Source organism: Typopeltis vanoorti, chromosome 9 (assembly GCF_054136105.1).
Source record: "Typopeltis vanoorti isolate ZY-2024b chromosome 9, IOZ_Tvanoo_1.0, whole genome shotgun sequence".
Classification (NCBI taxonomy): Eukaryota; Metazoa; Arthropoda; class Arachnida; order Uropygi; family Thelyphonidae; genus Typopeltis; species Typopeltis vanoorti.
In genome coordinates, this window is record NC_143557.1 from 9,027,071 (window position 1) to 9,041,752 (window position 14,682).

Consider the following 14,682-nt stretch of genomic DNA (forward strand, 5'->3'; position numbering starts at 1 on the left):
AAAAGAGCAAAGCTAATAATAATGGCAAATACTTGTTGGATTTCTGCTCAGGACATGGACTGGTTATTACTAACTCAATGTTCCAACATGAAATTGTGCATAAATTCACATGGAGAGAGGAGGCAAGGAATAAGAAAAGTCTCATTGACTATGTTATTGTTGATAGTGATGTTTTCTCCCTGGTGCAGGACACCAGAGTGTACAGAGGGTTTGAAATTGGAAGTGATCATAATTTAGTCTTGAGCAGGATAAAATTGAATTTCACATTGAAAAGAATAACATGTAAGAAAGTTTAAAAGCGAATAAAAGCTGAGCAGCTCTCAGATGTGAACTGTAGACTAAAATACACAAAGATTATTGAAGAAAAAATGAAAAAGTTTGAGAACAGGAACCAAACCTTGGAAATTCAGTGGCAAGCCTTAAAGAAACCCTGATTGATTCAGCCAGAGAGGCATGTGGTGAAGTTGTCTGCAAGGATAGAAAAATCAGAACTCCATGGCGGACACAGGAAGTTAAAGAGGCAGTGAAGGAAAAGAAGAAAGCATATCAAAAGTTCCTGTCAAATAAGTCAGCTTGTGCTCTTAGAGAATACAGAGACAAATGTAAGAAAGCTAAACACTGTGTAAAACTAGCTAAACAAAAGTCATGGGAAGACTTCGGCAAGAATATAGAAAATAAATATCAAGAAGGTGGCAAAATATTCTGGAAGTTGTTGAAGAAACTTAGGAATGGAGGAAAGAGTGCTGTAAAAGGAGTTAGAGATGATAAAGGTGACATGAAAATGGGAGAAAAAGATATCCTTGAAGTATGGAGTAATTACTTTAAAAAACTGCTAAATGAAACAAGCAGTGATGACAGCACAGTGGTAAAATAACACTCACCAGGCATGCAGTCAGGAATACATATCCATGCTTGAAGTAGAAAAAGCCATCAAAGGGTTGAAATGTGGAAAGGCAGCAGAAGTAGATGATATTCGACCGAAAATGCTGAAGTATGGTGGTATAAAAGTCTTACAGTGGCTGCACTGCATAGTTCAGAAAGCCTGGACAGAGGGATGAATTTCCGATGATTGGAGTAGAGCTCTAATAGTACCCATATATAAAAAGTGAAATAAAACTGAATGTGAGAATTACAGATGTATTTCCCTACTGAGTGTTCCAGGCAAGATTTCTGCCAGTATACTTGAGGAAAACGATTGAGAAGAATTGTGGAAGAAAAGCTTGGTGAATAACAAGCTGGATTCAAGCCACATAGAGGCTGTCAGGATCAGATCTTCACTTTACGACAAATAGTTGAGAAAGCATGGGAATATAACAAAGATCTCTATTTACGTTTTTCGATCTGGAAAAGGCACACGACATGGTGCCAAGAGAGAAGCTATTGAAAACACTACACTTATATTGTGTCAATGGGGAATTAAATCAAGCAATACTTAGTCTTTATTTGAGTTGTAAATCAGCAGTTAGAATTGAAGGAAGTACAGGAAGATGGTTTAATGTTAAATCTGGTGTGAGACAAGGATGTACATTATCCCCCTCTGTTATTCATTATCTATATGGATCACATTATGAAGGAAAGTAGTATTAAACATGATATCAGAATTGGAGATGTTAATGTCGGCTCTTTGCTTTATGCGGACGATGTTATACTTCTAAATAAATCCGCTACAAGTTTGCATGATTCCCTGACTAAATTGAATAACTGTTGTAATAGATATGGTATGAATGTCAGCAATAAAAAAGACAAAGACAATGAAAATAGGTAGAATAGTTGAAAATGTCAACTGTGTTGTGAATGGAGAACCTGTGGAACAAGTAAAACATTTCAGCTCCATAGGCACGATTTTTAATGAAGATGGTAAATTAAATATGGAAATAGACAACATAATCAACAAAGCTGGTATGGTAGGAAGTCAATTGAATAAATTCATATGAAATAAAAGAGAAATTAGTCGGAACACTAAATTAGCTGTATACAAGACAGTGTTCAAACTAGTTTTAACTTATGGATCTGAGAGCTGCGTCAGAAGTAAAACACTTGACCAAAGACTAGAATCCGCAGATATGAGAGTTCTGAGAAAGATTAGAAGCATGAATAGATGGCATCAATAGCAATATTATATTAAAAACGAGGATATTAGGAAAGAACTTGACATTGTCAGCATCCAGGAATGCATTAGCAGAGCTAATCTCAGGAGGTATGGTCACTTGACAGAATGGGCAAGGAAAGATTAGCAAAACAAGTGTTCTCTGCCAGGTTGGCAGCAAAATGACCCAGAGGAAGACCAAGATATAGGTGGATTGATATGGTACAAAGTGCCTTAGATGATTGAAATATAAGATCTGATAATGTTGGAGTCTTGACAAGTAGCAGACTGATTTGAAGGAAAATTGTAGATAGGAAGTTAGTAAGGATGTAAATTTTTCATGTAGTACTATCGTATCCTGTACTCCCCCTTGAGGGTGCATGTCAGGAATTTGATGATGATCACTTGGTTGGGTAGTGAACCTGCCCATAATTCATAGCATTATACTTTTCCGTAAGGATATGTGCATTGCATTACGAGATACAAAGGCAACTGATGTGAAGTCATTAGCCTCTATATGAAAGCAGTCCAGTCGGGAAGTTATTTCACAGACAGATGAGAAGTTGGATGATGTGGGCTGTTAAAAAAAAAAAAAAAAATAGGCTACGTATTAATAGAAAGGAAGGTATTATTTTGTTTATATTTGTCACCAATATTGGTTTTTAACTGTGTGCTATTGAAATTGATTACTTTTTTTTATATGAATGTATTGTCTTTTGTTAGGATATTATTGTCTCAGTATGGTATCTAATAGTATCAATTGTGTTCAACAAGTTAGCAGGCAGTTGTTCTAACATGTTGTTGCCCTGTCCACTACCACTGTTTAAAGACCCAATTATTCAAAATCTTTATTCAAAAACTGTTGAGAGGCAGTTACGGAGTAGACATTGGAGAGTTCTTTCACTTGGAGAAACGGTGGGAAGGAGCGATGACAAGGGCCATCCCTGGAAGTTATGAAAGGAGGCTGTGAGCAAGAGGGTGAGGAGTGATTTCTTTGCATGGAGAGTGATTGAACCATGGAAAGCATTGCTTGAGAGAGTGGTTGGAGGGGGAAACGGTCATTGGGTTCAAGGAGTGGTATGATAAACTTTGTGTTTCCTAAAAACGACCTCCCACGATAAGTCTTTTGATTCCATGGAGGCCTGGATAATAATAATAATAATAACCACAGTAATTAACTTTAATAAAATAAAGATAGAAATATTGCATATTGAAATAAACAGTACATCATCGATGTAGACAAGCAATTCAAAGGAATGGAATACAAAGTACATAACTAACAGTCGATGGATTACCAATTAAAAACTGTTGCCACATGGTAGAAATTAATATTAATAAAATATTAAATAATTCTTGAAAACTATTTCTTTGGTTTTTACATAAGATAAGAATCTCCCAAACTTTTGGGAGAGAGAGACAATCATTTCGATTCAGATTTGGCTGATGTAAAATGGCTTCACAACTTTCTTTGAAAATTCATTCGTATTTAAACTTGCATCTATGAAGAAGATAAGCTTTATCCCACTGGATATTGTGTTTAGTGTCAACACTAAACACAATATCCAGTGGGATAAAGCTTGTCTGTGTCAATTTATGTATGAATGAAACTTAGGCAGCAGGAAGTTGTAATAGGTTTCACGGTATAAAAAGAACACAGATGGTTAAGAAAATAACTATTTATTAACTTAAAGCTAATATTTCGCTGGTATTATATCCAGCATCTTCAGAGCACACAACACAAAGTTTGTTACAAATGTAAGACAACCACAATCCGGTGTAACAGTGGGAGCTAGTATAAGTGATTGCAGCGTGCAACACAAGACTAAAGTCCTAATATGGCACCATCTAGGTAAAAAAAAAAAAAAAAATACACAATGGTATCTTAAAAACACTAACCCATAGAGCTAGAGCAATCTGTTCCAATGACATTGCTCTCACTGCTGAACTTTCTCACCTATGTCAAACCTTCTTAATCAATGGTTATAATTCCCACAAAATAGATAACATACTAAATGCTACCCATAAATCCTCTCTATCTACCACAGAAGACTACAACAAAACCATCACCATCCCATACATTAAAGGCACATCTGAAAAGATATCTAGGGTGCTTAATAAACACTAACTACGCACAGTATTTAAACCTTATATAAAATTAGCAACTCTCATCCGTTCACCTAAGGACAAATGCACTCCTTTATCACATCCAGGTGTCTATGAAGTGCTCTGTTCTTGCCATCAAGCCTACTATGGACAGACAGGAAGAAATGTGGACATCCGCCTCAGTGAACACAAAAAATATATCCGACACTTTCGCTATGGTAAGTCGGGTCTGGAAGACCATGCTTTGGATACCCTTGCACACAGGATCAATTGGAAAGAAACAAAAGTAATGCACAGAACTTCTACAAGTCAGAGAGGTTGTTACTGGAATCAACAGAAGCCTTAAAACATACTCCAAACCTTAACAAGTATGGCTGTATAAATCTACCAAAGATTTGGGAGACAGTCATCCTAAGACCAAATTAATATTTTTTAATTTATATTTTTTCAATTTGAATTTTTTTGACTACTATTTCAAAACTTTTTTTTTTTTTTTTTAAACCTAGATGGTGCCAGATTAGGACTTTAGTCTTATGTTGCACGCTGCAATCCCTTATACTAGTCCCCACTGTTACACCGGATTGTGGTTGTCTTACATTTGTAAGAAACTTAGTGTTGTGTGCTCTGAAGATGCTGGATATAATACCAGCGAAATATTAGCTTTAAGTTAATAAATAGTTATTTTCTTAACCATCTGTGTTCTTATTATACCGTGAAACCTATTACAACATGTCTGATGAACACATAAGCCTATTCACACGTATAAATATTCTTCATGGAGATAACATCGTACGTAAGGCACGACAATATGGTAAGTGGAAAGTAAAATTGGAGCGGCAACTAAACGGGTTAGCCTCCTTAAAAAGGTACCGGAAGGAGATGGTTTGTCTGATGGCCATGAAAGCATGTGTGAATGTAAATTGAAAGCAAGCTGTGTAGAGAGATAAACAGAACTGCTGAGAAAGGAGATTAAAGGAACAAAGATGGAGTTGAGGGGGGGAATGAAGATATTAGGAGGCTGTAGAGGTTAGCAAGTGCAAGAAGAACTAGGGTAGGTATGAAAAAGAGAGAAGGATGTCAGAGAGGAAGCGACAGAATGGGAGAGACAGGAGAAGAGTGGAAATTGGAGAGTCAACAGAGAGAGAGAGAGAGAGAAAGATTGGAAGTAGTAAATTAATATCAGCGATGAACAACAAGTTCAAAGACACTTACCCCAAATCACGCATACATGCTCGATCAGACCTAATGCTTGCACAGAGTGAAAAAGGTCGCTAGCTTCGAAGAGAATTGAAGAAAAACGTCGAAATGAAGACACCAGTTGGATGATCGACTACAAGAAAGTCAAACTGGTACAAAAATCAAGTGACTCCACTAGTAGCCACCATGGAAACCAGTATGTAGACACTGCATAGGAAACGTGCAAGATCCTTGCAGTCAAATGTATGCCTTGCAGAACCTTGCACATTCACTTCGCCAACATCCGTGGCCTAAACTCCAACCTTAATAGTGTTCACTACCACCTTCAGTCTACCAAACCCCACCTACTCTTTCTGGCAGAAACTCAAATCTCACCTCCTTCCAGCACTATTTATCTCAACCTTCCAAACTACTCACTCTTTAAAAATTTTCGTCCCAAGAGTGGTGTCTGCACATACCTCCGCTCTGACATACCTTGCCAAAGAGCACCCAACCTAGAATCACCCAACTTTGACCTTCTTTGGTTGAAAACATCCCTTCCCCACTCAATCAAATTCATTTGCTGTCTCTATAGCACCCCCAATGCAACCATCCACTCTGAACTCTTTAATTTCCTCTCCTTAAAAACTGATTTCCTGCAATCTTACTTTTCCAACAGTGAAATTATCCTATTAGGAGATTTTAATGTCCACAACACCAGCTGGCTTTCCTCCTCCAGTTGCACAGATCTTGCAGGCAGAGATGCCGAAACATTTGCCATCACTAACGACCTTACAAAACTTGTTCAGATGCTAACCAGAATACTAGATAACCTGAACCACTCCTAAAACACCCTAGATCTCTTCCTTACCAAAGACCCCTCCAAAATACACAATGAAAGTAGTGAGCCCAGTGGGTAATTCTGACCACAATCTAGTGCTCATCTCCTTCCCCATGCAAGGACACTTACACAGACACTCCCATACAAGAGTAGTTTGGCATTATAACAGTGCCAAGTGGGACAGCCTCCTCAACTTCTATGCCACATTCCCATAGTTGGATATTGCTTCCAGCCTTCCAACCCAAACATATGCACCAAACTTATTAGCAAAGTAATCTTCACCAGCATGGAAACATACATTCCACACATTACTCTGAACTACCATTCCCTAACTAAACCCTGATTCTTCAAATGATGTGCCAAGGCTGTACAGATGGAAACACAGGACATAGTGTTACTGGCTTAAATCAAGAACGCCACCCTCCTTTAGAGCTTATACCAAAGCCCAGAATAGATGAAAAAAAAAAAATTAAAAAAAAAAATCAATGCTTCCAAAACAGAGTTCGAAAGAGCAAAAATCAGGAAACTAGCAGCCTGTCCAAATGACAGCCAAGCCTTTTGGTCTCTCACCAAAGCAATTGGCTGTAACTTCTGCCCAACACTATTCCCACCCTTATCATACAAAGATGGCTCTACTGCATCATCACCCACAGAAAAAGCCAATCTTCTGGCTTCACACTTTGCTTGCAATGCATGCATAACTGACAATGGGAAATGTCCCACAACCATTCCAGACACCCGACATACAATGCCCCCTATATCCTTTTGCCAGGATGAGATCAGAAAAATACTGTCCAAATTAGACACAAAAAAGTCTCCTGGCCCTGATGGCATTCCCTCCAATTGTCCTGAAAGTTTGTGCACCAGAACTGACTCCTATCCTATGTCGTCTACATATATACTCTCTTACTCCACTGAAATCTATCCCACAAACTGGAAACTGGCCTATATTCAACCCATTCCTAAGAAGGGTGACAAGTCACTGCCATCCAACTACCACCCTATCTCACTTACCTCAGTCCTGTCTAAAGTAATGAAAACTTTAGACATGACTGAGATGCTTCCTTTATTTCTTCATTTATTAGGTGGGTGTCCTCAAGACACCCACCTAATAAATGACCACCAATATGGATTCCGTATCTCCATCAACAGGAGATCTGCTCAGATGTCACCCATCTCTGGGGAAATGCCATGGAGAAGTTTGTTGAATCTCAAGTGGTCACACTTGATATCTCCAAAGCCTTTGACCTGGTCTGGCACAAAGGCTTACTAAACAAACTACCATCGTTTGGTCTGTCCCAGGACTTCTGTAGTTGGATTGCCAGCTTTCTGTTTGGATGCACACTGAGTGTGATGGTGGATGGTTCCCTATCCTCTCACCATTCAACTAATGCTGGGGTTCCATTAGGTTCTGTTCCCTCACAACCCTCTTCCTGCTATATATCAATAACCTACTTCAGCTGACCTCCAACCCAATACACAGTCTTACAGACGACAGCACATAACAATCCTCACTTTCATTTGATAAACCCTACCCTACACAACTGACCTCAACCTACAGAGCATCAACCACCACCACACCACCCTCAATTTCTGATATGATAATAAAATCTTCAATGATAATAAAACCCAGTTCTGTCATATTTCCCATAAAAAAGAATTTTTTATGGGAAATATGACATTTTTTCCCAGTTTTCTTTTCTAAGATACCGAAATTTCCAGACAGTTTGAGATTTCTCTTTTTGGAATTAACCTCACATCAAACCTCTCCTGGCACAAGCACATCACAACCATTGCATCCTCAGCTTCAAAAAAACTAGGATTTCTCTTTCACTCAAGGCATTACTTCACCACTGAACAGCTGTTAACATTATACAAATCACAAATCTGCCCAGCAATTGAATACTGCTCCCATGTATGGGGTGGGGGCCCCTAAAAGCTCCCTTAAAATGCTTGATTCAATACAGAGGAAAGCAATTAGACTTATTAATGACACATTTCTTACCAACTCACTCCCCACCAATTTTGCACAGACGTTTGGTTTCTGCAATATGTATATTCTACAAATATTTCCATGGGAAATGCTCATCTGAAATAACATCAATAATTTCTCCACTCAGTACTAAGCTCGTTGGACCATGTGCAGCTGCTGCTCAACATCCCTTCACTGTACACCTAGAAACAAACAAAACAAGTTTATTTTCCTCCTTCATCCCTGCAACTGCTGCTCTGTGGAACACTCTCCCCTCTGCTGTGTTTCCCAAGGAATACAATTTATAGTCATTTAAATCAAATGTAAACAAGTTTCTCCTTTTCCCACCCACTACCCATACAGAGTACTATAGGTTGATCAAATCTTGTGTATGGGCATAACATAAAAAAGAGGAGTCAGGGATGTCCGTAAGAGAGAGATGAATGAACCTATTCAGAGTACTGTTTGAATATTGCTTACCTAGTAGAGTGTGGCACTGGCAGTGAAAAGGGATGAAAATGTATTTATTATTATTATTTGACACCTCCAGGGAGTCCAAAGACTCATAGAGGGAGAGTGTGCCAACAGCATCGAACGATTGATCCCTTCTAACTACTAACGATACTCAAACTTGCTTAACTTTTTGCGTAAGCCATTAGTAGCAGAGGCTCTACCAATCGACCAAGTGATGATAGAATTGGTTGGGACAAATGGTCTGAGAAGTAGTGGGAATTGTGTAGCAAAACATTTGAGATTGAAGTTAGAGATAGTGCAGCAAAATTGTGTCTGAGAAAAGATAGTGAGTGTGTTGCCCTTGGCATGACAAAATGGAGCAATGAAGAACAGTGATAATGAATCAGATGATAGCAAGAATGTGTAAGAAGAGAGGTCTGGAATGCACTGATGCATGAGGTATATTTGAGGATGGAGGAGAGCTGTATGAAGACATACACAAAACAATTCTAGTTTCCGTGCACAGACATGAAGTACATTTGAATGCAGAAAGATGCAAGCATTTGGAGTGACTGTTGTTTTCTGGACAAATGAGTGTGTCAGTGCACAGAAACTAGAATTACTTTGGTAGAACGTAGCAGGGATGGCATCGTGTGGGGATAATAGCATGAGAAATGAGAAGATGTACACTATATTACAGAGTCAGTTGAAATACGAGGAGTGTGATAATGGCTATTAAAAAAACTAGCAATGCACTGGTTTTTCTATATACAAATGCTAGGAGCATTGGGAATAAAGGAAATGAGTTTGTGGAACTTATTGAATCAGTCTCTCCTAAACTTGTTGGTATCAGTAAAACTGGATTAACTGAGGAGGATATTCTAACATGGATAGAAAGCAAAAGTTTTAGTATATTTCAACAGGATACGAAAAGTAAACATGGTGAGGCAGAGTGTTACTCATGATAAGAGATGAACTATGCCCTATCAGGGTAAAGAATCACAGTGGAAATAATACTAATGGATTTGAGAGTATACTTTGTGAGATAGATGTTTATAAGACAAGATATTTAGTGGGATACTGCAATAGACCAGGGAATTTAGATGGCAATGAGCAGGAAATGTTTAGGGAAATCAATTTGGCAAGTGCAAATCGAGTGATCATCATGGGGAGACTTCGATGATAGCAATATAAACTGGGCATAGGAGGCAGAATTCGCTACTAAGGGAACTGCCTTTGGCAGTATGTCGTGGAGAGTAACATGAAGATCAAGAATTTTAGATTTGGTCACATGATCAGAAGATATGATTGTGACTGAGATGTCAAATTTGTCCTAGTTGTTGAGAGTGACCATGTAGTCTGATTGAAGATGAATAAACACGTAGAGGTATCTAGGCAGAAGGAATTTATGCAGAATTATAAGGAAGACAATTACCACAGACTTAGAAACCAGCTTGCAGGTGTACAATGGATGAAAGAATTTGAAGAAAGCAGGGTCAGTAATCAAATGGGAGAATACTAAAGAGAAAAATTTGTTGATGGCAATGGCAGATTGCATACCTTGAGCAATAAGGACAAAACAAAACAATTTTAAAATAAAAAGCCAAAACCTTTTGGCTTTTTATTTTAATTACGAGGACAAAACAATTTGTAGTTCATTGGATGACAAGAGAAATAAAAGAGGAATTGCGGACAAAAAAGATATTATAGAGGACATATCAAGAAAGACATGGGGAACAGTTGCATGAAAAATATAGGGCTCAGGCTAGGAGAGTGACTAATATTGTAAGGAGAGAAAAATTAGAATATGAGAGGTGACTAGCACTGCAATCCAAGGAGAATCGTAAGGAGGTTTTTTTTAACTATGCAGCAAGTTGGAGCAAAAATTATAGTGGATGGATTACCTTGCTGGATAGTAATGGGACTTGGCCTATTTTATCCCTTTATCAGCGTGTTTATTCTGGAACAGCAGGCTTTTTTACTAGAAGGATAACGAGTGGTGAAATGTTAGATGTGAATGAAGATATGTTTTCTGAATACTGAATAAGCTAAATGTCAGTAAGACAGGAGGACTAGATGAAATTTCATCATGTGTTTAAAGGGAATGTGTTGTGGAACTGGTTGTGCCATTGACTTCTCTGTTTAATGAAGGGTATGAGGACTAGATTTTTTTTTTTTTTGCATGGTGAGTGAGTGGAATGGATTGCCAGAATTAGTTGTAAGTTCTTTGATAGTGAATGAGTTTAAGGAGAGGTATACATTTTACATGTATAAAAGCTATTATGGGTCTTCCACGATGAGCCTCCAGACTCCATGGAGATATCCATAAAATAATAATATTATTATTAAAGAGGACACTGACCACTAGAGATAAGAGGGTGGTGGTCCCAGTGTATAAGGATTTGATCAGACCTAGTGTATAAAAATTTGATTAGATGTAAGACACTTAACTGTAAGTGTCTTACATCAACTTACTCATCAGAAATTCTGTGCTTAGATTTGGTCACTGGGATTTGAAGTGGATGACATAACTTTGGAAAGGATATAGAGACAGATAATGAAAATGATATCAGAACTGTTCAATGTTGGTTATGAAGAGAGACTGAGAGCATGCAAACTGAAGTTTGGTGAACAGCAGAAAAAGTGGGAAGATATGATTGACACATTGAAATGTTGAATTACTGGATTGATACCAGGGAGATTTTTCATATATCAGAAAAAGGAGAAGGAATATGTACAAAGGGCCATCTATGGAAATCACAAAAGGAAGTAGTAAGTAAAAGTTAAGACGTTTTTTGCATGGATAGTGATAAAATCATGAAATGCATTGCCTGAGAGGGTGTGAAAGTGCAAATGGTGAATGAGTTTAAGGAGTGGTACAACAGACTGTGTTGAGTAGCCTTGACTTCTCATGATGAGTCTTGTGATTTTATTGAGGTTAAGAAAATAATAATATTAATAATACTGTAAGCACAGTCTTCCCATGACTTTTATTTAGTTACTTTTTCACATTGCATTGCTTTCTTATATTTTTCTCTGTCACAGTACATCTTACTTGCTAGGAACTCTTGATATTCTTGCTTTTTTTTATTTCTCCTTTGACTTCCTGAGACCACAATGATATGCTCATTTGTCCATCCTTGCACACAACTGACCCATGCAGTTCTCTGTTTTAACCCATCAATGTATTCTTCAGAGTTTGCCCTTAGATTCCAAGGTCTTGTTCTCATTTTTGAAACTTAATTTTTTTTCATGAATAAAAGCTACATATTTGATTCCACAGATCATTTCTGAAAGCAGCTCAACTTTGATTATTTTCAAAACTTTCTTTGCAATACGATATTCAATTTCATCAGTGTGAACAGTGATTATTATCTATTTCAATCACTCGTATATTCCTGAACCAGTGCAAAGTATCATAGTCAACAATAATATAGTTAGACTTTCCCATTTCTTGCACCTTTGCTCCATGCGACTATGTGCACATTTTTATGCTGGAACATGGCATTAGTAATGACTAGTTTTTGTACCAAACAGAAATCCAGCAGGTACTTACTGTTATTAGCGCTGCTCTTTTTCTCCAAATTTTCACAATATTTTTTATGCCTGGTAATAATTTCCTACTCTGCTGTCCAAAATTCCAACAAGATCCATCTATTTTTCTTTATGTTATGTTCCCACCTTTTCTAATGACTCAAAAAATTTCTCCCCTTTTCTCCTTAATAAAACCTTCTGTGGGACAGTTGATGTCTATTTGCATCACTCTATACACCATTCAAGAAGATTATCTTTCTGTATGGTGTTGACAATTACAGCATCTTCTTCCTTTCCTACATTATTATTGCTTGAATATAACATCTTGTAGTTGGTATTTAGAAGTGTCTCACCTGTTTTTGTTTTTGTTTCAGTAACATTAATTATGTTGATGTGGTACTTCTCTAATTCTTATGCCAGTTCTTTCACTACTTTTCCATTGATACTTCTTATGCTGATGTCACATACCTTGGATTCTGTTGATGCTGAATTTGTTCCAGTAGATGAACTTTTCAGTGTTCTCTCTGCTTCCCTGACAAAAACAGCAGGGCCTTGTTCAACCTATGCCCCAGTTGATATTCATTGTGTTGTACCATTGTGTATGAGTGGAATATATATATATATATATATATATATATATATAGAGAGAGAGAGAGAGAGAGAGAGAGAGAGAGAGAGAGAGAGAGAGAGAGAAAGAAACTATACTGTTTGCTGAACATTTTATCTAAAGATATTAAGCATGTACAGTAAACAATCTAGAAATATATCTAAACAAAATGCAATATTATACAAGAAACATACCTCTGATGGATGAACAGTAAACAATCTAGAAATATATCTAAACAAAATGCAATATTATACAAGAAACATACCTCTGATGGATGAACAGTAAACCCAAAAAGAGAATAAGCAAGTATGGTAAATACTGTAGATGCAGTTACAGTTATTCCAACCACAGATATTGTTCAACCTATGCCCCAGTTGATATTCATTGTGTTGTACCATTGTGTATGAGTGGAATATATATATATATATATAGAGAGAGAGAGAGAGAGAGAGAAAGAAAGAAACAATCTAGAAATATATCTAAACAAAATGCAATATTATACAAGAAACATACCTCTGATGGATGAACAGTAAACCCAAAAAGAGAATAAGCAAATATGGTAAATACTGTAGATGCAGTTACAGTTATTCCAACCACAGATATGCCCAATAACTGGAGGCACAGACACTTTTCAAGAAATTTCTGTTCATTGGCTCTGGTATCTAAATATAATAATAATAATAATAATAATAATAATAATAGCAATGATAATAATAATAACCGAAAATTTACTGAAATATTTTTATATTAAAGTTTCAAGTTATGTTTAGATTCAAGACTGATCACTCTTCATCAACTGGGGAAAGGATGATATCTCGCTTACAATCATATCCTATAACGTCACAACAAAATTGAACTCTTGATTCTCATGTTCCCTCCATGATATGCTGTCTAAAACATTTCTCGAGAATTTCAGAAATTATTAAACAAGTATTTCTACTCTTAAATTACTATAGGCTGTTTCCTTTATCAAATTTATATTGTCACAGTATCATACTGTAACAAACTTGACATTACTGGAAGTGAAGATAGGCACTATCATGTAAGAAGTATCACCAAAAGAAGTTAAATTATCAGAATTGCAAGACACACATAATTGGTGTTAATGAAATGAAGACAAAAACAGGTGAGATTCTGCTCAATATCAATGGTCTCTCCTCCATTCTTTCTTTTCTTATCCTCACAATAAACATCACATGACCATTTCTGTTTTTGTAATATCATCTTAATTCAACCATACGTCACTAATTTTAACAATTTTCAGATGATTGAACTTGATCAATGTTAAAATATTGTCCCTTCTCCTTTACTTCTTAATCTTCTGTAATTATAAACAAATTCATCCCTGACCTAATATCCAGTCATAACCATGCCACATCTCAGATGTAACTCCTCCACACTTGTCCCTGTTTATTCCTCTCTGCCCCCACCTATCCCATAATTTTCCTCACATTCAAATACCTCTTTTTCATCCAATGCCATTTCATTCCTTTGTTATCTGCCTGTATACACATATTAATATTCACTACTCCTTCCATTACTATTCCCATATAAGTAATAATAACAGCATTTCATTATTAGTATCATTATTGTGATTATTTGTTGAAAGTTTTTTCACTTGATTATACCATAAATTAAAGATGGCAAGAAATTATATTCTTGGTTTAATCCTTTATCCAAGTGTAAGCAAACAAAGTTTGCATGTGAAGTAACTTAATGACTAGACAACTCGTATATACAGGCTAATAACTTCCCATCACTTACCTTTGAATCTCATAATGCAAAGCACATATCCGAATGGACATGTATCATGCTATGCATTATGGAAAAAGTCACTACCCAGACTAGTTTCGACCTTTATTAATGTCTCATCAGTGGGTCAGACCCAGAAGTAATACTAAGGGAAGAAA

The 14,682-nt window shown here is 36.8% G+C and overlaps 1 protein-coding gene across 4 annotated transcripts in view; it reads right to left on the bottom strand.

Moving 5' to 3' along the window:
- The window catches only part of LOC150102874 (ATP-binding cassette sub-family C member 5-like), a 1,133,802-nt gene that overhangs the window by 869,734 nt on the left and 249,386 nt on the right, over positions 1-14,682 (bottom strand). For all 4 annotated transcript variants that reach the window (XM_090397917.1, XM_090397915.1, XM_090397916.1 and 1 more), the window contains one exon: positions 13,286-13,434. In XM_090397917.1, coding sequence (XP_090254043.1) covers positions 13,286-13,434 — 149 coding nt within the window. The remainder of the gene's footprint in view (positions 1-13,285; positions 13,435-14,682) is intronic.